This window comes from Mycteria americana, chromosome 11, assembly GCF_035582795.1.
Source record: "Mycteria americana isolate JAX WOST 10 ecotype Jacksonville Zoo and Gardens chromosome 11, USCA_MyAme_1.0, whole genome shotgun sequence".
Taxonomy (NCBI): Eukaryota; Metazoa; Chordata; class Aves; order Ciconiiformes; family Ciconiidae; genus Mycteria; species Mycteria americana.
In genome coordinates this window covers 14,798,330-14,823,995 of record NC_134375.1, presented here as the reverse complement: position 1 = coordinate 14,823,995, position 25,666 = coordinate 14,798,330, and the positions used below count along the sequence as shown (strand labels likewise).

The 25,666-nt window shown below is 47.7% G+C and overlaps 1 protein-coding gene across 1 annotated transcript; it reads left to right on the top strand.

Moving 5' to 3' along the window:
- Positions 1 to 11,956: 11,956 nt before the first annotated feature.
- On the top strand, positions 11,957 to 14,581 carry GPR27 (G protein-coupled receptor 27). The gene has a single exon (XM_075513972.1). The coding sequence runs from the start codon at positions 12,392 to 12,394 to the stop codon at positions 13,532 to 13,534; it is 1,143 nt and encodes a 380-aa protein (XP_075370087.1). The 5' UTR covers positions 11,957 to 12,391; the 3' UTR covers positions 13,535 to 14,581.
- The last annotated feature ends 11,085 nt before the right edge of the window (positions 14,582 to 25,666 follow it).

The window sequence follows — 25,666 nt, the reverse complement described above, 5'->3', positions numbered from 1 at the left end:
GGCTGCTGTGCCCAGCTGCTGCCGCTGCTGCCCTGCTGCCTTGCAGGCTGAGCCAACAGCCATGAAATGTAATTTCTCTACCAAACGCTGGTGTCACGATCACTTGCTCTTGAAACACTGCCTGGGACTTCAGAAGCATATTAAGTAACACAAGAGCTGCTTCTGAGAGGTTCCCAGGAAGATAAACTGATCAACTGAGAGCCGAAGCAGAGGTGAGGATGAAGGGATTTTATTTGATATTTGCTTCCAGAGGCTTAAATAAATGTTTTTTTAAACCTAAAACATGATATTAAAGTGTTGAATCCCAATGCTTTTGGCAAAAGCCCCCTCATCTAGGAATGATTTCATATCAGCCAAGCTGTTAAGCGGAGGTTGTCATGGAAACAAGTTATATTCAAATGATATGGCCAGAGATATACTGTATTTAGTGAGTTCTTCATTTGCTGCATATTGGGAACATGTCAGAACTAAATGATATTGCATAACTTTGTTTTGTTAAAAACAAACTGGCTCGCTGCCCCTGTTTTTCTGGCAGGCTTGCGTCCAGTCCTGCCTGGGACGGAAAGTTTCATGCACAGTACCAAGCACCGCTCCGGGGGAGCAGCTCCTCACACAGCTGGCTCCTGCAAGCTCCCGTTCATTGAAGTCTTCCTTCAAATGCATGAACCTACCAAACAAGCAGAAGAACCTTTCCTTAGCTTGTAATTCACTGGTCCAAAACGAAGTGCAGTTCAACTAGATCCTTTCCTTCCTTACTAAAAAAAGTTCCTACATATGCCTTGTGCAAGTCTAAAAAAAAATCGATACAATACACAAAAGTAAAGCCAGTTCACACATTCATGGGCGTTAGTGTGAAGTGTCCCATAAGTGTCCATGACCTCCTTGTAAACATAGGACTCCTATTAACTTACTGTCTGTGAGTGATGCTAGAACAAATCTCAAAGAGGACAATGTGCATACTGAATTTGTACATCTGCTTTTTTAGCTGTCGAGCTGTTAAAAAGCGCAAGAATTTTGTTCCACATGCTAGGAGTAAATGCATATTTTTTATATAAACAAAATTAATGGAATAGTCCTTGCTCAGGTTATAAACCCAAATCAAATCGCCTTTGGCCAGGACACTGTGTGGAAACTTCAGCCTGAAAAGTGAAAACAAAAATGAAAGACAAAATTGGCTCCAAAATCACTATCCTGGGAACCACTGTGCAGCTTTTACAGAGCAGCGTCCAAAGGAAAGTGTTTTAAGCAGTCTCCCAAGGGATCAAGATTCCTGATTGCCCAATAGAAGCTGAGCATTAAGTAAAAGTCAAACAAAAGTAAAAAGTTACCCTTAATGTTGTTACATAACTGAACACACTGTAAAACGCTTCACAGGAAGGTGATGGCATCTCACAACCCCCGGGTCCAGGGGCCTGTGAAAACTGAATGGGAGCTGGCTCATTTCTGGGACAGGTAATCCTAAATTTCTCCAAGCTTTCTCTCTTTACAGTTTATAAAGGAAAACCCAAGATCAAATAGTTCCTCTGCTATATGGAAAAGCAAATCACAGGACTGACTTCTGCCTGATGTGAACACGAAGGAGGCACTACCAGTCCTTTACCTACTTCAGATTAGTGTGCTAGCTAGAAAGACATCAGTCTTTCAGGATCTTTGATACATTGCAGAATCACAGCTCTCTTTGGTTACCATTGCTTGTGAAGGTCACTTGGGCCACAACAACCCCATGCAGCACTACACGCTTGGGGGAGAGCGGCTGGAAAGCTGCCTGGCAGAGAAGGACCTGGGGGTGTTGGTCGACAGCCGCCTGAATATGAGCCAGCAGTGTGCCCAGGTGGCCAAGAAGGCCAATGGCATCCTGGCTTGTATCAGAAATAGTGTGGCCAGCAGGACTAGGGAAGTGATCGTGCCCCTGTACTCGGCACTGGTGAGGCCGCACCTCAAATGCTGTGTTCAGTTTTGGGCCCCTCACTACAAGAGAGACGTTGAGGGGCTGGAGCGTGTCCAGAGAAGGGCAACGAAGCTGGTGAAGGGTCTGGAGCACAAGGCTGATGGGGAGCAGCTGAGGGACCTGGGGTTGTTTAGCCTGGAGAAAAGGAGGCTGAGGGGAGACCTCATTGCTCTCTACAACTGCCTGAAAGGAGGTTGTAGCGAGGTGGGGGTCGGTCTCTTCTCCCAGGTAACAAGTGATGGGACGAGAGGAAATGGCCTCAAGTTGTGCCAGGGGAGGTTTAGATTGGATATTAGGAAAAATTCATTCACTGAAAGGGTTGTCAGGCACTGGAAGAGGCTGCCCAGGGAAGTGGTTGAGTCCCCATCCCTGGAGGTATTTAAAAGACGTGTAGATGTGGTGCTTAGGGACATGGTTTAGTGGTGGACTTGGCAGTGCTAGGTTAAGGGTTGGACTTGATGATCTTAAGGGTCTTTTCCAACCTAAACAATTCTATGATTCTGTGATTCTATAAAGGAAGGCTGAGCTTCATCCAAAGCCCTTTACAGTTAAATAAAGGCATGTATTGCCTTAAATATGCTTTAGATTAGACCTTTATTCTTTACCTAGCCATCTTCAGGGAGCTGAACTGGCTTGACTCAGCATCCAATCCATGCATCGGGTATTAGGAGACTTGAATTTCTTACTTAGCTTTGGATTAGGGTTTGGATTTTGAATTTCTGCCTTAGCTTTTGGCTTCTGCTTTCATCCCTCCCTTTCCCATTCGCCATGCTTGCAAGGCACTGGAGCGATCTTAGATGCTAAAGAAAGAGATGCCCAGCAAAGGTGAGGTCAGGGGCATAAATGCAAGAAACCTGACAGACCTCAAATCCAAGTTATATGTTGGAAACAAACTCCAAACAGCTTTCTTCTCCTTATTTCCCAGTAAAATATCTGCAGAGTGTTTCACTTAGATATCGCTTCCCCAAACATGGGGATCCCAAAATAGCACCATCCACAGTGCTATTCTGTGTTGTATTAAACCAAAAATAATGTTACTGGCACCACATCTGGCATTGGCTTTGATGTGGAACATGAGCTTAAATACTGATCTTTTTTTACAGGCATCCCAGTATACAGCTGAAGGAAACAATGTGCAAGAACCACATCCTACACACGGAGCAAACCATGTTAGCTTGTACCTCAGAGTAAGCCTGGAATGGAAAGCCTCCTCTACTACTGATATACAGAAAAACACAGAAAATAGTAATTTTATAGGTTTTATGCTCACCTCCTGCAAATTATGAGTTCACTGCTGCTTTACGGTTCAGCTCATAGGGGCCATGCAACTTTTTGCATCACACTCCAGCAAATTCTGTACCCTTCCAAGCCAGTAAAGCCAAGGGCCCCTCTGGAAATAAACCACTAGAGGGAGACTGACTTCAGCAATGTAACACCCACAGGGAGAAAATCCTGCACATCATTTTAAAAAAATCAAGATTCAGACAAAATGTGCTCCCTATAGCTCAGGTCAGAATTACTCTTTGTGCTTCTTCTTCACAAATAAAAGTGGCTGAAACTAATGGGTCAAGTTTGGCTTCGTTACTGTAAATCGAGGGAGCGTCGTGTAAATGGGATCAGGCAGTCATGTATTCTTCTACTGTTTGTAAGAGAGGCTAGGCCAACTCTATTAAAAAAAAACCACACCAAAAAAATACCCCAGCCACTGAAAATACTAATAGCTGTATCCTAGCAACATCACGGATTCCATGTGGACTTTGTTCTGGAGTCTACAGTCTTATTTCATCAAAATTATTGACTTTCTCGAAGTCTCTAAACGACCATCAAAAACCAGTTAGTGCTTCAAAAATACAAACATTTAATTAGTCACATTAATAGGCAAAAAAGAAAAGCAGCATCGCATGCTAGCGCTCCCTTTTCATGGAGCTCGGTTTAGCTCCCTTTGAAATCAACGTCAAAATTCCCACTTTCTTCATTGGTAGCAGAGCCGGGTTCCTCCTTCGAGAAGAAAAGCTGCAAATGGCCCTACAGAACTCGGCAGGTGAGGTTTGTTTCCCAGGCTGGACTCACACCTTGCATGGATGAAATTCATACAGCTCTCCACAGTCCTCCCAGTCAGCATGTCCTTATTGTAAAGGTAAGTCAATTGGCATTCAAATGATATACAGAGGCTTTGTACAAGGCTTTTTGTACTACGCACATAACCAATGTCTTTTTTTCCCCTAAGCTTTGTTTTTATTTAACGACAACAAATTTTTTCAAGATCACAAAAAATGTGAAATCCTGTTGGATCTTCCCAAAAGCCCACACCCTGCTCCTCTCAGGTATGAAGACTTCAGGTTTAACACAGCTCCTGGAGGTTTTCCCTCACCAGCCCTGCATCACTGAAGTGAACTTTATTAGATAAAATACAAGAGCAAAAGGCCAAATAAATAAAAAATGAAACCACCCAACCCTCCCAAAGAAAAACTCTTTGCACAAAAGGAACAAGCAAGAAAAAAACCAACCCAACCCCAAACAAATAAACTCTTTGATATCCTTAACAGCTTGCATGATGATCTGAGGAATCCTGGGGCATTTTGGTATCTAACTCAGGGTTCCGGTAGGCTCAGATTTTGGTCACAATTTTCACTCGGCTCCAAACTACATCACAGCTTTTCTGACAGTTTTTATCTGTTATTTCAAGCTCTGCTTCCCTAAGTTAGCAAGACCTTTTACCAGAGAGAAAGCGCTATTAAAATAATAGATTCCTTTTCATCAGCCTGCCTTAAAAGCTCACTTGATAGGATAGTATGGTAAAAAATGTTTCTCACGCTTTACTTAGCCCACAAAGTTGGTTGAGACCCACGAATACTTCTAAACTGCAAAACCCTTTTATGTGCTATTTCTATAGTTCAAAACTAAATGATGGGAGAACGCCTTTGTTGAAGAAATAATTTAAATACAGAAGGGTTAGTTAGTAACTTTCAGCCCTTGAACATGAAGCCGGTGATGGCTTGATTTGAATTCCAGACATAATGCTGAACTGCTTGCACTGCTTCAGCAGCGGTGGTGGAGAGCCTTGGGCTGACCTCCGAACCGCTGCTCTCCCTCACGGGAATACGCTGCTGGATTCTCATCCTGCTCCAACACCCTGGCAAGGGCTTTCTCTAAACAGGCAACACCCCTTTAACGAAGAATTTAGCATTCAACTAGTGTTCATGGACTCTCTGATATTGTAAAATCTCACAGTTCCGGTCACATTGAAGGTCGCATTGCTCATCTTTTCATTTCAACCAGCTGTGAAGGGGGGGGAGCCCTAGGCAAGGAGGGGATATCCATTTGCACAGAGTGCCAAGATGAGAGAGTAGTTCTGGCTTCCGTCTAAGCTGTGCACAGGTATAAACCAACAGGACAGGTAATATATAAGGACAATAGAGCAGCAAAGAAATCAGCTTTCAGATTTTATTTACTCAAGTTAAAAGACGGTATCAGATGATACTTCCAGCACCTCAAATAACTCTGCCCAATGATTAGACTAATTCCAAAACTGCTCCAAGGAGAGCAACTAAACAAAAATGAGAGTTGCATACCAAATTATGTTCCTAGTTATACATTGAAAGAGTGCTGTTGGGCTAATTTATAGCTGGGTTATATGTAAAAGGGCGGAAAAAAGTAAAATACACAATAAAGATGAAGGTGCTTTGACTAGCCAAGCAGATTTTATTTGAAGGCTCTCCTTAGCATTTAGTAAGGGCAGCAACTGCAGCCTGTTGACCATTTGCAGTAGGATTGCTTTTGATGGCAGACACTATAGACAGCGAGTGGAGAACAGCAAGGGCTGAATTCATACTAAGGAAGTAAAAACCTGCTTTCGCAGTGACGTTGAAAATGAACTTTCAGTTGTGCATTACCTTGTTTTGTTTTTTTTTAACCCAGTGAATTTTCTAGACAAGCATTCATAGTAGGTCTATCCGAAAGCAGAGAAAGGGTAGCAATGGAAATAAGTTGTTTCATAATCAAAACAGCCACCTTTTGTTCGGAAGCTGCCCACACTGTCCGTGGTGAATTTGCTGTTGGGTGCCAAAGGCCATTTCACCATGACGAGGGTGGTGGTTTCATCCTGTACTGACGAGATGGTGCAGCCCCTGTGCAGGGATGGCAGTTTGCAAGGGTTGAAGTCAGTCATGCAGGGAGACCTGAAACACAGTGCGTAAAGCCTGTTGTTGCCTGTTTGTCCTGCTGCCAGGTTTTACCTCAGCCCATGGAGACGGCTGCAGCACATGCATGTAATTAGGCCACGTGTATGCATGTCATTAGGAATACACTTCTTTATTGCAAGACGTTCTTCCTGCTGACAAAGAACCACAGCGGCAGAGCCAAGGGCTGGCAGCGCTCCTGAAGGCAATAATCTGCTTATCTCCGGCCTAAGGTGTTTATAGCACCCATGCATCTCCAAAAGCTCATTAGCTCCTCGGTAAGCAGCTGAGACATTAGATGCACAAGCAGAACAGCAGTGGCTTGAGATTGCTACAGCACAGATAAAACTTCTGGGGTTGGCTAGTCTGCAGCACGCTGGTTCAACAGCCTGAAGCAATCCCACTTACATATAAACTGGAGAAAGCCTGATGTTGTGAAATGCTCCTTAGTATCCAGCTTTGCTAGCAGGAGAGCGCATAGCTAAAACTCAGCCCTAAGGAGGGGCTGCACCCGCCTCCCTGGTACCCACCGAGAGCCGAAACCACAGGGCATAGCATCTCGCAGCATCACCTGCCACAGCAGCGGAGGAAGCCACATGCCCTGACATGGCCTCACATTGCATCTGCTTCTCCCTTGCCCTGCGCTCCTCCGGTCACTCACTGCCTCCAGGGCAGAGGGGTGGGAAGTGCGACCCAAGCAGATGGTCTATATCCAGTGAGAGTGAACTACGGAGAGAGGAAGAGAAGGAACAGGAAAACCTGTGCCTGGGGAGGTTCCCCTGGAGATTTTAGAGGAACGGCTTTTCGTAACTTTCTTGACATGTCCGTGGGACTGGAATCGCAGCTACAAGCTCCTGTAGAAAGCCATCATGTCAGGGATATTTCCTGTCTCACTGCGGCTATTCCCCGCGTCACAGGGGAGCTCTTCCACAAAAGAGCTGCTTCTGAAGAACAGCATGTCACCAACAATTCAGTGGGTTAAGTTTAGCAGAGCCAGTGACAGAAGTGAGCAGGAAGGAGCTATTCTTCCCCTCTGCTTTTCTTCTCTTTCCATTGAGCAGTCTTTAAAGACCAGCTCCCTTTGCAGAAGGCTACAGAACTTTTAGCAAGTGGCATGCATGGAGGCATTCACAGCCATGATACCTGTGTCTGGTTATTTCCAGTCAAAATAATCTCCTACTCAATTATGGAGAAGAATAGAGAAGCTCAGCCTGACTCACAATCACATGGGGGAAAAATGAGAGGAGTTGTTCAAGTTCAAAACGTTCAGCTCGCTGTGGAGGAGGATTAGTACTGCTGTGGAAGGAGGCTTTCTCTCCCTCTGCAACAGCACAGCACTAAGGCATCGAAAAGACCCGAGTCCACTTCCCTGCTGTGCCAAATATACTCCTCCGTTCTTCTCTCCTCCCTCCCCAAGAGAGCATACGAAATATTAAACAGCTAGGAATAAGCCCTTGAAAAATGTGATAGCTAGCTGTCAGATACCTCTCTGCCAGATAGCTGCAGCTCTGTGACTGTTCTCCTGCAGATCCTCTGCTGCCATCCAGGAAATCGGGATTCAACAGTAACATTCATACTCCCATCCACTTCGGTGTCATCTGTACATTTTGCACAACCATGCTAATGCTTCCGTGAACAAAAACACATCCAAAATGCTTCATTAGCGTTTTGCTGAGCACGGATCCGGCCTCTGCTTGCCCGTGCTCTTCCCAGCCTGATGGCAGTCCCCAGTGCCCCATCCCTGACCTGACATCTGGACCCTCTGCAAGCGAGAGGTAGGGTGGGCATTTTCCAGCGTTGGTTTAAATCTCTCTTCATTTCACTGGCATGTACTATGGCTGCGCCCCAGTTACAGAGGGCAAGCATGACTCCTGTGCAAAGCAGTTAATTTGGGTAGTACTGTAAATTTTGCAGACTTAAAACTTCTCAGTTTTCATGTTAGCCGGTGCCCAAACATTACCTTAATGTGTCATCTTCTGTTCTGTTGTTGCCACAAAGTATTATCATGATCCTTGTAAACACCCACAAACCTACCTCATTATCTCTTTGCACTCCCTCCTCCCTTTGCAGGGATGAGTGATGGCCATGGTTACGCCAATGCCATTCCCTAGGCTGCAGCCTCGCTGTTCACTCATCCTCCCCCTTCTCTAGGGTTCATATCAGCTCTCTCTCCCATCTCACAGTGGGATTTTAAGTTCCCTTGGAAAAAGGACAGCTTTTTGTTTTGCTTATGTAGCACTCTGGTCCCTGACTCACTCGGTTAGGTGCAAAGATAACACAAATAATGAATGTCATCTGGAGAGATGTCTGGGAATTACAGGAAGCTGGGAAGGAGGATCCAAATCTTTCTTGTGCCAGCATCCGACTCAAGCCTCTGTTATCCCTTCCTGCTCCAGACTGACCTTTGCATCTCCTTGATTACTAAGCCTGAAAACTTTTCCTTGCCTGAATTATGTGTGATGGAAAAATTGTTTTGGCTGACTGCTCTCACCTGTCCTGCTTCCCGGTGGCATCTTGGCCATGGAGGGGCTCTGGGTTTGTCCTTCAGGCATGTCCAGACATTTCCTACTTCTTCCCTTATGTCACACCAGAGATAACACTGATTCCTACTACAGTAGTACCACGGATACAGGACACTTCTCTTTCCAGAAACATTATGCAGAGCTCCCAGACACAAGAACACAAATAACACCACCAATAATAAATAGCTAAGGCTTCGGGAAGAATACCGGTGACTGGTGGAAAGGTGGCAATATGCCACGGTATTTTCTGTAAGAGTCGGTATTTCAGCTGTCTTTCCCATTTGAGACAGCAAGCGGAGAACATGAAGAGGCAGCCAATTCAAGTAAAGCACACTGAAAGGTCAGAGGAATCCATCTAGCTTGTGCAGCACCATTTTGTAAGCACAGAATACCTCTTCCTTAAACTCGTTTTGTGAAAGTGATTGAAGTGAGAAAGGGAAATAGTTTAACACACTAATTACAATCTCTGGAAATTACCTGTTCCCCACGACTGCTGTGATGGATCTGGCTTTTGTCCAGCTATGCCCAAATCAATATACACCCAGTGTTTTTAGCCCCTGCCTAGGCACCGGAGGTCGGAGCCCAGTGTTTCAGTGCCGCGTCGTGTCCAGGGATGCGCCCATGTGCAAAGGTGCTCCCGCTCGGCCCGGGGCTGGATGCCCGGCAGCATGCCACAGAGCCGAGGAGCACTGAGGGCAAAGGCTTCGCTGTGGGGATGTCGGGGCAGCCCCTGTAGCTCCTTTTGACTCTTAACAGTGGACACCTCCCCAAGCACCGCAGTCCCTGCGGGCTGGAAGAGCTCCCTGAGCAGCTCTGCAACAGCAGAGAGGTTACTAAATACCCTATTTCGCATTTTTTAGTCAAATACTGTAAACGTGGCACTGTCTTAACATCCAAACTGAGACTGAGACTGAGTGAGGAACTTGGTTGAACCTGATGGGTCTGATGCGAAGAGGCAGCCAGCCCTGCAAGGAAGCTGTCCCAGGTTCCTGGCTGACACTGCCTATAGTGCTATATAGCAGCCCCATCAGGGAAGCAGGCCTGGGAAGATGGATGAAACACCATTCCCTGCCTGCTCTCCCCTTGCTACAGGTGGGAGAAAGATGAGCTAGCAATTTGTTGCTGGCCTGGCAAGATAGCAGTGAATTACGGCATCTCCTGAGCCAGCTCAGCTGCGCTGGCGAGCATTCAGGGAGAGGAGAAACCCTACCCGCAGGCGCGGAGGAGGGAAGCAGGTGTGTTATTCCCTTTTGCTCACTTGATGGCAGAGATCACAGAGCTAACACGGGCCATAAGGTCTCCTCTGCTCCTCCGAGAGCCCACACGCCCCCAAGGACAACCGATCCTCGTACTCGTGCTTGGCAAAGCGCTTTGGCTGCTGGCACCCTGCCACGGGAGAGTCTGTTAACGCGGTCCTGTGTTGCGCTGGGGGCAAGCAAGGTACGTGGTGTCCCCGGCTCCGCCAGAAAGACACCGCTCCTGACACTGGTGCCAGGGCTGCCAAGGGGACACTGCACACCCGGCGCTCAAGTCACTGCACGAATGTGAGAAACGCCTTGAAAATTGCACAAAGCACTGAACAACCCGTGGGCAATTCTCTGTCACAGTGAAACTTCGGTGCAAATGAGAAACCTAACAACTGAAAACAGCTCAGATGTACTGGTAGGAAGCAAAAAGCAGCCTCAATTATCTGCCACTTCCCCCCCCCCCCACCCTCTGGATTTCTTTGCTCTCCTAACATTAGCAATAAATGACAGATACAAACCAGATCCACGGGCAAATAAAGTCCTGCATGTGATACAGATTGCCCTCAACACATCTTTGGGCCAAAGTCTGGCTTTGGTTCTAGCACTGTTTAAATGCCAGGAGTTCAGCAGAGCTGCTCTGGATGGCTGGTGGCAGGATCGAGGTCGGTGCCTGGCCCCCTCAGATGCAGTGAGACTTTCTGAAACCAGCCAGAAAGATCCGCTCAAAAGCTGCTCCACCAACATCCGCTTTTGGGGCTGATGCAGATGATTTAATTGCTATCGTTTCTGGAATAACGCTGAATTTACTGATGGCTTTTAATAGAATGCTCAAAAAGGATTTCAGACGTGTCCTTCACAAGAGGCCATGAAGGAAACTCAGTAATAGTACGATAATTGCATTAGCATCTCCAGCGAGCCCAGGGCCGCGCGGTGGTGCGTGCCTTACAAGGCACACAGAGAAGCCTTGCCCTACATACACAAGGATGGCAAAGTGGAAGAGAGAGGACAAGGATCTGCATCTCACTGGCCCACATTAATTAAACTGCCCGTTATAAACCTGCACCAACAGTACGGGTGGATCAGCAGAAGCTCTGTGCTAGTCAGGCCAAAGGTGCTTTACTCAGCTCACAAAAACCTGCCCAAACCTCCACGGGCACCATGTAACTGAGCCTGGGAGCTGGTAAGCCTCTGCGCAACGCAGAAACGCAGACAGTATCAATGTGGACATTTTGCCATCTCCCCCCCTTCTGTCTTCTTAGGAACCCATCAGACCCCAAATATCAGGCTCCCGACTTGCAGAGGCAGCTCTTCCTTGATGTTCACACTGAAACGTTCGCCACGTGAGCTTGCTGCAAACCTCCTTCCCCTGCAAACCTCCCTGCCCAGCAAGGGACCGTGCACAGACCTGCTGCAACAGGCGCTACTGGACTTGCCTCCCCTGCATGCAGAGAGTTAAACGGCTATTTAGTATGGCTAAATCTAGCAAAAGCACATTGGTGAATATGACACAGGTCTATCACTAACATATGGATATATTGGATCAATGCATGTATGCGGTAGGTATCAATATATGTGTATACGGGTATGCACACACCTGTGTCACGCACACACATACATCAGCTCCATAAGCTATAAACGGCTTCACCCCTCCGCCTCCAGAAGGGGACGCGGGGGCTCTCCGGGGCCACGCGGCAGCGGGACGGCAGCAGCGGCCGGACACCCCACCCCACCCCGCAGGGATGCCCGCGCTCACCCCGGATGCCTCCGAGCCCCACCTCGGCACCCACCCCCGCCGCAACATCCCCCCCGCTCCGCCCCGCGGCGGCGGCGGCGGGAGAAGGGCGGGGAGCGGCGGGGCCCCCGGCTCCGCTCCCAGCCCCGCTGCGGCAGCGGGACCTCCGCGCCGCTCCGCGCCGCTGCGCGCCTGACTCAGCCCCGCGCTCCGCAGGGGCCGGGCTGCGCGGGGGGCGGAGGCAGGGCGGAGGGGAGGAGGGAGGGGAGGGGAGGGGAGGAGAGGGAAGGGAAGGGAAGGGAAGGGAAGGGAGGAAGGAGGGGGGATTTACCCCATTGTCCTCGGCGGGAGCTGGGCAGAGCCGCCGCCGCTGTGCGCAGGCTCGGCCGGCCCCTCGCCCGGCGCGGAGGAGCAGCTCGCCGGCGGTAAGGGGGTGGCTCCGCGCCGCTCCGCGCCTCGCCCCCCCAGCGCATCCCCCATCCCCATGGGGCGGCGGCGGCGCCGGGCGCGGCCCTAGCGCGGCCGCGGGGCGGGGGAGCCGCATGGCCCGCGGGGAGCGCGGCGGCAGCGCCCCGCGTCGCCGGGGCGGCGGCGGCGGCGGCGTTGGCGGCGGGGGGAGGACGGCGGCGGCGGGCATGGGGGCGCCGGGCGGCGCGGCCCTCGGCCCCGGCGCGCTGCCCCGGCGCTGAGAGCCCGGCCCTGCCAGCGCGGCGCCGCCGAGGAGGAGGAGGAGGAGGAGGAGGAGGAGGAGGAGGAAGGACCCGATGGCGAACAGCAGCGAGCTGGGGAGCAGCAGCAGCCCGCACCTGCCCAGCGCCGGCGGCCTGCTGAGCGCCTCCGGGCTGAAGCTGGCCACCCTGGGCTTGATCCTCTGCGTGAGCCTGGCGGGCAACGTGCTCTTCGCCTGGCTCATCCTCAAGGACCGGCACCTGCACCGCGCCCCGTACTACCTGCTGCTGGACCTCTGCCTGGCCGACGGGCTCCGCTCGCTGGCCTGCTTCCCCTTCGTCATGCTGTCGGTGCGCAGCGGGGCCGCCTGGCCCCACGGGCCCCTCAGCTGCAAGGTGCTGGCCTTTCTGGCCGTGCTCTTCTGCTTCCACGCCGCCTTCCTGCTCTTCTGCGTGGGGGTCACGCGCTACATGGCCATCGCCCACCACCGCTTCTATGCCAAGCGCATGACGGGCTGGACCTGCCTGGCTGTGGTGTGCATGGTGTGGACCCTCTCCATGGCCATGGCCTTCCCCCCCGTCTTCGACGTGGGCACCTACAAGTTCATCCGGGAGGAGGAGCAGTGCATCTTTGAGCACCGCTACGTCAAGGCCAACGACACGCTGGGCTTCATGCTCATGCTGGCGGCCGTCATCGCCGCCACCCACCTGGTCTACATCAAGCTGCTCTTCTTCATCCACGGCCACCGCAAGATGAAGCCGGCCCAGCTGGTACCGGCCATCAGCCAAAACTGGACTTTCCACGGGCCGGGAGCCACTGGCCAAGCAGCTGCAAACTGGACGGCTGGGTTTGGCAGGGGGCCCACGCCGCCCACCCTCGTGGGCATAAGGCAGGCTACCCACAGCCAGATCAAGAGGCTGCTGGTGCTGGAGGAGTTTAAGATGGAGAAAAGGCTCTGCAAGATGTTCTACATGATCACCTTGCTCTTCCTGCTCCTCTGGTCCCCCTACATTGTGGCCTGCTACCTGCGGGTCTTCATTAAGGCCAGCTCCATCCCCCAGGTTTACCTGACCACCTCCGTCTGGATGACGTTTGCCCAGGCAGGGGTCAACCCCATCCTCTGCTTCATCTTCAACAAGGAGCTCAGGGTCTGTCTCCGAGCCCACTTCCCATGCTGCCAAAGCATCCAGAGCACCCAGGGCACCATCCTTTGCGATGTCAAGAGCTTTGGGATGTAGGGGGGCTTTTCTCTTTCTAAAAAAGAAAGATGGATATAATTTTCCATGTTTCTGCATATGATCTCAAGAGAGTGTGACCTGTGGGGGACATACTAAACCACCACCCAGCACCCAAACCTTAGGCTGTAAGAAGCTATTTTATTTATTTTTCTATATTTTGCGTATGTTCTCTTCAGAACATAAAAGGTTGCTGTCTATGGGAGCAGGTACTTGAGCAGAACACCCCCAAACCTTAGGCAGTAAGAAGCTGTTTTTCTTTGTGATTGTGTGGTTTTTAAAAACAAAACAGGGCTCCGAGTTTCTGGTCTTGCTTCTAACGTTTCTAGACATGATTCCAACAGATACGGATTAAGGCCATGACATTTTTTTTTTGTTTTCCTATTCCTGTCTGTTTTGATAAAGGCTTAACAGTTTTACTCATGTAATATTTGATAAGGGCCGAGACAATTTTATACTAAAGTTATTTTTGATGACCTCAAGAGGTGTTGTTTTATTATTATTTGATTTTAAGTGAAGAACAAGAAGAGGACGTTCCTAATGTGGTCAGAAGTCAGTTTTTGGTGGGAGCTGTTGGGTTCATTCATTCTCAAATGGTTTGAGTATTTGAAGCAGTTACTTATAACTTTTGCTTGACATGCAGTCAGTGTAGAACTAATTTCAATTTTCTTGTTGCACTATTCATTTGGTAATATTTCAGAACTATTTGTGAAACGTGATTTTAAAATATCAACTTTAAAAATAATCAACTATAGCAGTTTTTAAAACCTAGATTGAAATTCATATTTTACTGCCTTTATAGGAAGTTATCTACAAACCTGGGTAATACTTGTACATTTTGACTGTTTTCTTTAATAAAATATTGAAAACCTTTACTGTATGTAATTGTTTCAGAATGGCAGCATTTTGCTTTGCTGACGAATAACTTGTGTATGTGGAAGGTTGTATGTCTTGTGTCTGAGTAGATTTCACAGCTGAGGTTATTATGGACAAGCACAATCCTTATTTGCTGTTAGATCTCAATTTAGGTGTTTATACCAATAAAAGTGACTAAAGCTATTTTTAAGAAGACTTAAGTTCATGATGGGCAACAGGTTTAAACAGCACAATTCTTTGTGCCTACTGAAACCAAATTTCTGCTTTAGCTAATCGCTCCTCTGTTAATGATAGAAAAGAGTGGATAACCGTGGATCGCTAATTTTAGTTGGCAAAGCAGATTTTTAACATGGTGGCTCGGTTAATACTGTACTCATTTGTAAACTATGTTCTTAATGGGTAATTTACATTTATTAAGTATGGCATTTTAACCTGCTTTATTGTTTTACAAAAACCTCTCTGAAAGTATTTGAACTGGCAGCCTGATGGTAGGATCCTGACACAACTTTTTTAGCCGTCCCTGACGTGCTTGTTTTCATGTAACATTTAACAAGCATTGATCATTGCAGTGCTGGAGCAAGTTGCACCAAAATGACAGTGATAAGCTCAATTTCCATGAAGAAATCTGTGTCTGTGCTAAGAGCATTTCTGCAGAGAGTAGTCCAAAGTTGTTAGGCATCAACTCAGAAATAGTTGTCCTGGCTGAAGTGAGCACAGAAGAGATGTATGACAGATCAGAAGAGGGTTAAGGTGGCTGCTTCAGATTTAGCCAGGGAATGAAATGAGATGGGGCTTCTAGTTTGGTTTTATGTCTTGCTTTCCACCCCCAACTCAGATTTGAACACCAGAGAGGCAACATTTCTCCAAGCGCATACTGAGAAGTTTGCAATTTGAGCTTTCGGTATAGCTGCAGAGAAGGCAGGCAGGAGGAAGCTGGAGCTGTCTTGATACTGCTAGAGCTGGGCTAAGAAATATGGCCATGGATGGAGTATCTTGAAAACAAAGTGGGACTTAATGATCATTTCCAAAGCTGTTTGAAAATGCATCTGGGTACAGAAGGAAAGCTGTCAGGAACTTCAGATCACAGCAGAAGTTGGTTATTAGTGCTAATAATATTTTCATCCTGGAGTATCAGATCATTGGTCAGTGAATCTTGGTGAGTAATCAGCTGGAGTTGTGTTACAAAGACTTAGGGGCAAGGCATCAATGCTGTTGCTGGGAGTTGTACTCCAAGTATACCTTGCATGCTTGTTCTACTTTTAGGTCTTTTCAGTGGGGTTCCAACTTTTGCAGAATCCTATTTCCTTAAAACTTAAGAAACTTCCTATGTAAGGACCTAGAACTGTGATCTCTACTCATATCTTGCCTTCTTTTTCCTAATCCTGCTGGCACCCAAGCCAATGTTTTCTTTCTCTATTAAAAATGCCTGATATTTTGGCATCCTATCTCTCTTCCAGGCTATAAGTAGTATGGTTATGATTCTATTTAAACCACAGAGATGGGAGAATAGTTATTTTAAAACCGCCTTAAAAGCTGCAAGGACCAGATTTTTCACTTCTAGAAAAATTAAGCGCAAGTTGTATAGTCAATCGTATATGCAGGGGATGAAAAATCACCTTTGGGTGACCTGATGGTTTTATTTAGACTTAGCTTATCAAGCCATGCTGCTGTATTGAATGCCATTCTCTGTGCATAGGCATCCCCCATCTCAGCGATGCCCTCACTAGATGGGAGAGTCCGGTTCTTACCCACTGAAGATAACGGATGCTTTGCTGTCACCCATCAGTGGCAACCAGACTCGGCCTTGCTACAGCAAAAGGATACAAAAAAGTGTACAAAGGATATCTGTATACCGTGCCTTTTGCTTGCATATAGCTTCCAGGGCTTTCTCAGGACTTCTGACATACTCTGAGAGCAGAATCAGCGCTGTTTGAAGTTAATTTTATATTTGAGGTACTTGTAATATCAGGCAGATTATGATCCTGGCCATGCTAGTACAAAAGAGAAGGAACTCCAGTAGCTTTAATTCAGGGTTTAGATGGGTGTTGTATGATAGGGCTTCATTCCAGAAAATGTGAAACTAAATATCAAGGACAGACACGTGGCAGAGAATGAAGCAGTACTCAGTGCCGGCACGCCAACAAACACCACTTTGCGAGTCTATCCTGCTGGCTGAGAGTGCACCAAGAAAGTATGAAAAACTAGAAAGGGCTGGAGAGACATCAGAGGATAAATATTCCTTCTAACATCTGAGAAAAGATAAGAAAGTTGCAAAAAAAATAGCATTTCCAAAGCACAGTATTAACACATTCTCACAGCATCCTTTGGTCTGCATATGGGGAAAGTGGGTCACAGAGATTAAATGCTTTGACCAAGATCAGAGAAGGGGTGTCAGAGAGGATGAAAACCTTCTCTGGATAACAAAAGTAGACAAATAATGTTAAGAGCATGGGCTGAGCACAAGGAGCCATCCCTGATGCTGTTGGGACCTGTAAGGAGTGGCTGTAAGCCTCCGTGCCCCCAGCTGCCCGTCCAAAAAACCAGAGTGCTGCTGGCCTCGCTCAGAAGTGCTATTGGCTGAGATTCAGCGAGAGCTGGGGGTTAATAATTACCTCCCATGTCCACGTGAGAAGCTATTGCAGCTTGTTGTGCAAGTCCTGGGCTCACTTGTGAAAACTCAGATGGTCTGAACCCCTCTCCCCATCCCCACTGACCAAAATGCAAAGTACTTGGAGGGTCTGGTGAGCTGCTCGGCAGCGGGGCTCTCCCAGCTCTTCCATCTACCTGTGCTTGGCGAGAATATAGATTGAGTCCTCTCTATACCCCTCTAGGCATATGTATGATAGTTTTCCATATTCTGGGCAACACGAGTGCTGAGTATCACAGGAAATGCCAACATCACCTCCCGCAGAGATTCTCTGCAGTCTGGCTCAGAGGTCACGGCGCGCTTGCTTTTGCATAGCTGTGGTGAAGAATTGCAGTTGCAGAGAGCTGCGTGGCTCTGGAAAAATCTTGGTTGCTGCTGGCATCTTCACTCACTCACCAGGTATTTAATACATTCATTGCAAACATTCCCAGTCAAAATCTTGCTGTGCTGAAGTCAGTGGAGGTTTTTAGCATAAACTTAAATGTCAGGCCAGCTTGAAAAATTTCAGTGGTCTGAAATCTCAACAAGTACTGCCCATGGCCATCTCCTGCTTTACAACACTCACAGGTTGGAGTACTGTGGCGTGCTGCTGGCTCCGCTGTTAGATTTGGAAAGAGTTTGCTAGGAAAGGGACTGAAGTATTTGGCCTCAGCCAAATTATGTTGGTTACAGGTCTTATTCAGTGGTCATGCTAGAGGTGAAGGATGAGCAGGGGGATGCACAGCCCGCAAGCTGTCATTATGTGCCTTTCCAGTACCAGGTCTGCACCAGGGGAGACAAAGCTGTCTCCCAGAATGGTGTGAAATCAGTAGCTTTGACGAAAAGGGCAGGAATTTGGCTTAGTCTGATAGCAACAATTCTTTCCTGGGGCTCTACCTGGATGTGGTACAGCTACACCTCCAGAAGACTGCTCTGCCATATGCTGTGGGACTGCTCTGGGATACGTTGTGCTGAGCTCAGAGGAGAGCAAAGCTGGCATTTTCCCTCCCTTCCCAGCAAAGGATGCTGGACCTCTGCCACTTGCCCCACACGGTTAAGCACAGTCACCTTGCTCCTGTGTAGCACCTGCAGTTGCTCAGAATTGCCAACAAACCACGCCAAGAGAAGTGGCTCCAGACAGAGTAACAGCCACATATTGGCAGAACGCGACGTTAAGTATCTCAAGGCACTTCATTAACTTAGGCTGCAGATTAGACGATGCTGTGACATATCAGAATACTCCAGAAACCATATTAGATAGTTATGCTGCAAATAAAATTATTAGAAACATGGCAGGGGGGCTGTTTTCTAATAGAGGTCCCCTAAAATCCTCAATTTTAGCACAGCTTCCTTTATAGTTGCTCAAAACACTGCACAGGCTACAATTAACTTGATTGTGACATGAACCAGGAAGCATCTCCCATGCTATGCTGTTCTTAAGCTTCAGAATATTGTAAAGTATACAACATCTTGAATTATCAGAGCCATCAGAGAAAGACCATCAGTGAAGATGGTCTCTTAAAAGCTGGTGCAGAGTCATACTGGGCTGGGGCTGTGTCAATGGAAGCCTTACCCCAAACCTCCTTTTATGCTGGTGACCTCTGGTGCCATGTCATTCATGAAGGACCTTGTGTGGGGTAAATCCTTACTCATCCATCAGTTGTAGAACTGGTGACCAAGAGCTGAGTTTCCAACAAGCCTGACACTCTGACTTTCCCTAAAGCTGACGATGCTGAGCACCCCTGAGCCTATTTTCACTTGGTGCAAGTCATTAACTGCCCCACACCTCGGTACTTTATCTGAAAAATGATTAATTATTCTTACCTTTGTAGAGCACAGAACTACTGATGGCAAGAGCAGAGCATTATCACGGGTGAACAATTGCTGACTACATAAGCTTTCATCACTTAACTTTAAAGTCAAGCTAAGCCTTTAATGCAAGCTGTTGCATTTCTGTATTTCTATTCATGTTTAATGACCTCAGTACTTGCACTCTGTCTTTGATCTTGTGAGTCATGCATGGTTGTACTGTGGATGTATTTATCGGAAAGCCACTTTCTTCAGTGCCACATTTTTCACCTCTACCGTGACCAGGTTGATAGCGGAAAGCACTTTCTGTAGGAGGCTTTCAAGTTCAAAGCTAGTCTTGCAAGGGCACAGGGAAGCTGTGAAGTCCCAGTTAATTTTGGGCAGCCATCACAGCGCTAATAGAGTAGGCAGAAATCAAGAGATCGCCCGGTGAAGACAAAGCCCATCCTAAAGTTTCTGAATGTTATTTACTGGTGTGTCATTAAGAAAAATAATCCTGTGTTTATGTGAGGATGATTAACCATTGGAACAAATCATCCAGGGAAAAAAAATGGATCCTCCATCTGTGAGACGTGCAGCATGAGCCTGCGCGCCTGCCCACGGCACACCTGCCTGGGAGCCTGCTGCCTGCCCAGCCAGGGTCCCTGCGCCGGGGTCCCTGCGCCGGGGTCCGGGCTCAGCCCAAGCACGCAGGGAGAAAAAGAAATCAGAAACGCCAGTAAACAGCACCAGAACCCTCTCTGTCTCGCAGTGATTCACTCCTTCCTTTGCTAACTGTTTTACAACACCCATTTTATCATACCTTATAAATACCAGTGCTTGCTTCTCTCAGAAATTTTAGCAAAGATAGAGCTAAAATGGCTTTGTCATTAAAAAAAAATTCCACAGAGGGAAACACAGGAAGATTAAGAAGGAAGGGCTGAAGTCTGGGTGCTTTCTGACAGTGAGAGAAAGAGGAATGATTTAGTGGAATATTACCTCACTCCATCGAACCACTCAATCTGTCCCCATCTGTCACCGAGTGCTTGCAGGAGGGTGATGGAAAGGAAACCGTTGAGTAGCTTGATAGTCGAGTAAATCAGCCAGGCTTTTTCCTTTTCTTTTCCTCCCTCATTAGGCCTTGCACACTCACACTACATGGCAGAGCCCCCAGCGTGTGCGCCGAAGGCGAGGGCGGAGAGGGGACGGTCCCCTGGGTGCCGTGGGGCTGCAATGGCCCCGGGGCAGAGGGACCAGCTCTGGGTGCCCGTGGGGCCGAGCTGCCCCAGGGAGCAAGCTCCGGCAGAGCTGCAGAAGACATCTGGGTGTGGAGGAAGGCGGATGAACGTGCAATATGCTCAGCCAAGCTGCAGTGTGACTAAAGGGGGAGAACGTGGGCACCCGAGCCAAGGAGCCAGCAGAATTGCAGGCAGAGGTAAAGCTTGGAGCCATTGTGTGAAAGCAAGAAGGGACACGTTTAGGCTGAGCATCACCAAAGTGCTTCCCGGCAGGGCGATGAAGGCTGCTGCAGAAGCCGGGCTCTGCAGGACCTGCCTGCAGTGCTGCTGGTGGGGACAGAGGTCTCAGTACTGATTTTCTTCCCCAATAGATCCTAAACTCTCAGCCAGACAGACTTTTTCTTACTCTCCGTTTGTGCAATATCTGTCTGAGCATAAGTGCTGATGTAAACCAAATCCAAATAGCTGAAGGCTCTGTTGCAATGTGTGAAAGGTTTGTTAGCGACTTCGGGGAGTTTAATGAAACCAGGGTGGGGAGGGAGGTGAAATTATGACACCACTGCAGTCAGGAAGTTTTGCCATTGAATTTGAAGGGGTGGGGGACCTTCCTGTCAAGGTTTCACCCATATGAGAGAAGAAATTGGGGAGGAAAAAAAAGTCTACTAATTTGACAGGATGCGGTGAAATTTTTGGAAAGACTGAGCACGCTTGCAGCTGCCTCACCAGTGCCTCTCCCTGAGCTGGCCTTTCTGGCAGGTCCCATGAAAGCATTAGAGATGTGCGCTGCTGCCTGGGCTCCACTGTAGCCTAGAGGATTAAGTAAAGGGTGGGCCCAACTTTGCACCCCCTGAAATTAATAGCAGCTTTGCTGGTTTGTGAACTCCTTGCAGCAAGAGCCACGGCTGCCCGCTCATGCTGAAAGAGCCCACAGATGTCTGCATGAAATGACATGAGTGCAGTCACATGTACAAGAGAAAAAGTAAATAAAGAAGGCTCAGCCCTACTCGCTTGGCTGGAACCAGGCCATATTTTCAGTCTGCTTCTGAACTGCATTATAGCCTTGGGATTTACAGGGCCACATTACATTTAAAACCAGATTTAATCCCTTCCACGTGTTGCGATGCTGTGGTGGAGGCACGCTGCTGGGGTTCGGGAGGCCTGGGTGGGATTCCCAGCCTGGGAAGAGATACGCTGCCCACGGTGCAACGCAGAGCCCCGCGGGGGTCCCCGTGCTCGTGTCTGTGGGGCGCTGGCAGGGACACAGCCCATCCTTCCCATGCCGCCTGCTGGGACACGGCGCAGGGACAGTTATGCATCCCAGGATAGCTCAGGCTGCAGCGGTGTGGGTACATGCTGTGTACAGCACAGACACACGCTTTCTCTGGTCTATGAGATTCGTAACCTTCTGGGGACAGGGGCACGCCTGTAACACACTGATATCTGGTGCCATGGTACAAAGGAGCATCGATCTGGGATGCTCTGGGCACTCCTGGCACACAATTAACATGCACCCAGTTTCCCAGGCAAATTGGGGTATGCAGAGGAGACTTTCTGTCATTTTTATGTTGTGCATGCATTCATATTCCCCCCGTATTAAGTTGTCTTACACTCAGACCTTTGGGAAACCCCTGCCATGGGGGTGTTTACAAGCATGCTATATGGTTATATTGCTCATTCCTCCTTTCCTGCACACTTTGCTATTGCCCTGGGCTGTACTCCTTGCCATGAAACGTGCTGCCATCCACCCTCCCTTCAGTGCACCCAGCTTACTCGGCTTCAGCCTTTCCCATTCAGCCTTTCCCAGCCCTGATGACCGAGCAGAGTGGCCCAAAGGCTACCACTGTCCTCTGAGGCAGCTGGGTCATACAGGGGAATCTGCCCTGCCAAATCATTGAGTTGTATCCTACGGCATTGGGCTGGGCCTGCCCGCACTGAAAACTCTCCTTGAGAAATGATAGGTGATTTGCTGTATGTTTGATGTGCATTAAACTCATCTCCATTCCTGTGCTCAGAATTATTGATTAGTCTAACAGCTGTACCCCCGCTGGTTTGGCATTTCATATCTATGTAATAGAGAAAGGCACATTGATTTTGCTATTATCAAAATCTTCGTGTATTTGCACAGTCTTTTCTCTTCCTGCAATTTTCTAATTCCTTCTGGAAAACCCATTATACATTGTCAAGATCAAATTCTTGAGACATCTTGTTTAAATCAAGGGATTCTCAGCACCTTCTGTTTCTTTTGAACATCCATCTGTGCATCAGAGAGCTACTGCGGCAGGGCGAGGCATTGGTAAGGGCCTCAGTCTGTGGTCATACTTGCTGTTACCATACATCACTACAGTGCATTATGCTGATGAGGCAAATGAGCAAAGTACCTCTTGACAACAAGGTACACTCCACAACCCTCTAACACGCTAGAGTTTTGGAGTAACAAGTCTAAAGTTGTCAGCCCACCCACAAGGGAATAAACCCAATGTTAATCTGGTTTGTTACCTTTACAGTCTGTATGCAGATATGCATTGCCTCACGATGTTCTGTCAAGCACCAAGATAATCTTCAGTTTTATATCAACTGGCTTCACTTCAGCTACTCCTCCTATAAGACCAGGGTTGTGGGTAGGGTGACCCATCTCCTCAGTAAGCACCCATGTAGATCTGAGTCCCTCTTGCCCCACAACCAGGAGAATTTATTTTGTGTCACCCCCTCACTCAAAGATTTATAACTTTTTTTTTTTTTTTAAGTGACCAAATTTCCCAGGGGGGAATTGTGGGCAGGAGAATGTAGATGAAGCTGAGCTTCAGCTGGGTTTTCTCCTGCTCAGCAGCAGAGCTTTCCCTCCAGCCCCCCAGGCGTACAGGTGTGTGCTTGCTCAGCCAGCTGTGCACCCGCAAACCCAAAACACCCTGCTTCACCTTTCCTAGTAAGCAGGTAATCAAATTAAGGCAGCAGCTCTTTATACGTGGTGGTGTCCTTTCCTGAAATGGCTCTCTGCTAACTCAAAATCTGGTAATAAACATGGAAGCTCCTACAGTTCGGTGGGATATCATCATTATTCTATAGCATAACTGTAATATCAATATTAATATATTAAAAATTAATGCACATATTTCTATTAATAATTAATAATATTACTCCAATATTAATAAAATTAAACCAAACATTGGCACAGATCTCCTAAGTGGAGTGAATAAAGGAAAGCATTTAAACCAGGCTCTCTCTTAACAAGCTATGCGTACTGGAGAATGAGGCTTTTCCCTTTCACGAAGGTGTCTCCAGGGCTGCATGGGTTTTGTTCTCTTTTCTCGCCCGATTTCTCCTGCAAGGGCCTGCCCCCTTACCTTCCTCCCAGGCAGGCGAGGACGCTGTTCCTGGCCCGGGATTATTGCCAGGGTGATGCTGAGCAGCACAGGGGTCTGCAGAAAACCTTTCATGGCAGAGCTGGCTTGAGGCTGGCCACCTTTTCCATCAGTCAAGTTTGCTGTGCCCCTCAAACCAAAAGCTGGCTTAAGGGAAAAGCAGAGGGGCATGCACGGCCATTTACATTTTGAAGTACTTCTTGTGGTCACTGGTTTACCTATTATCACTGTAAAGCAAAGGTAAAGGGTTACCCCCGCCTTCCACTGCAGAAAGAAATTAAAAGTACTTTGCAGGTGTGCTTGGTTAGGAAATCTCCCCTAGGATGGGAGAAAAGATAATTGATTAGGACAGAGTTTAGGAAAGAATTCGGATGCAAAAGCTTAATCTTCCTTCCAAAATGATCTCTCAAATCAACTAACCTTCACTGTGAGTGTCAATTAATGAGAATTAAATTACTAAAAGGGCAATCGTGCTAATAATGATTGCCAAGTGAATATAGTGGGGATGTAGGACAGTGAGGTTTTGCCTTTAGCTCTTCTAAGCCAGCAGCCGCGCTCCGGAGGGTGCGGAGAAGCCCCTCGAGGGCAAGTACAGGATAATGTCTCAGAGAAGCACCTTCCTAATGCCCTGTCCAGGAGTGCCTGCAGGACACGAGTACTTTGACCTCCGATACACGGTGTGAACTTTGAACTCATGTAATTGGGGCTGTTCTCATTACCCAGATAAATGCCTAATCCCACAAGTTAATTGGCACAAATTACAACTACAAAGTTGCTCTGCTTTTGTCTGATAAACTCTCCTAGGAGTTCGGTTTGGCAGGTCTACGGCAGTCATCAGATACAATTTTCCACTCACTTACAATGATATAAACCAGGATTATTACCTTCAGTGGAGTCACTGGTGATTTATGCCAGTGGGAGATGAGAAGCAGGACTGGTCTTTTCCTGCTATGGTTCATCATTTTGAGCACCATGACAATGTGCTTTGGTAAAAACGAATGGAGCAGGAGATGGGACACATACACATTTGGGCTGCTTCTGTTTTTCTTCTTGATTTTCCCTTTAAGTGTAAATTGAAGTCCGTGGTATTAAGCTAATTTTATATTGATAGACATGGACAGAAAAGCAACTCCAGGCTCCCAGTGTGTTCCTCCTCTGCAGACACAGAGTGGGTGGCTGCACGGGGTGTTTGGGGAGCCCCACTATTAAGTGACAGTGGTAGGATCAGGTTTTGGGTTTGTTTTAAATCCAGGTTTCAGGAGTGTCCGCAGTGCTCACAGGTCACTGCATTAGCATGGGAATGAGCTGGTCTTTCACCAGCACAGTCCAGCCCTTTGGGTTAGAACTGAGCTCCTCTAAGGCTTCAGAGCTAATACAGGCACTTTGTACCTGATCACGTTAATGCAAACCACATATAAAATTACTGCTTGGTGGCACCTCAGACTTTCTTTTTTTTTTCCTACAGGACCTGAGTCTGTTGTCACTTGCACAGCTGCCTTATTGCCACTGCAAAGGGTGAAGCAAAATATATAGGCTTTAGAGCAGGAGCCCTGGGGTTGGGCTGTTTAGAGTTGGGAGGAGGCAATCCTATGTCTCAAGACACTTATTCTTCTAACTTGTGCAGGATCCACAAGGATCTGGCCAAACAGCAGATCCAGTTGTTCCTTTCTGTCTCTTCAGGGAGGCTGTGGAGCCCCGTGGAAGGTACCTGGTAAACTCGCTGGGACATTTCTCATCTTCTTTAATACAGGTGTTTGCTTTAATACAAGTGTGCTAACTTCTCTCAAACCCCTCATCGTCATCAGCAGCAAAGCACTGATTGTTGAAAGATGAATGACTTCACTTTTCCAGTTCCAGCATATGTTTGCATGTCTGAGAGCAAGAAATGTGTGAAACTCACACAAACTATTGGAATTCCAGCTCCAGGGACTGACAAGTAAATATGAAGTTGCACGGTATTTCATAGAAAACCCACAAATTATATGTTTGCCGGGTTAAAGTTGATCCTTTGAGGCATGTGCCAAGAAAAACCTCTCGTATTAGCTACACCAAGATTCCTCCATCGTCTAAGACTGCAGCTTGGCTGAGGAGTTCATGCCTTGTAAACTGCTGAGTTTCCCTAAAAGCAGCCAAAGGCATATAAGCTTTTGCTAAGCTATCCGTAAGGAGCTCTGCTAGCTTGGGTGAATCAAGGGTGTGATAACAGATTACAGTGAATAAAAATGGAAAACCACAATGACAAAATAAT

What these genes read in the sequence shown, in the direction of transcription:
- GPR27 (XM_075513972.1), top strand. Translation starts at nt 12,392, where the DNA reads ATGGCGAACAGCAGCGAGCTGGGGAGCAGCAGCAGCCCGCACCTGCCC.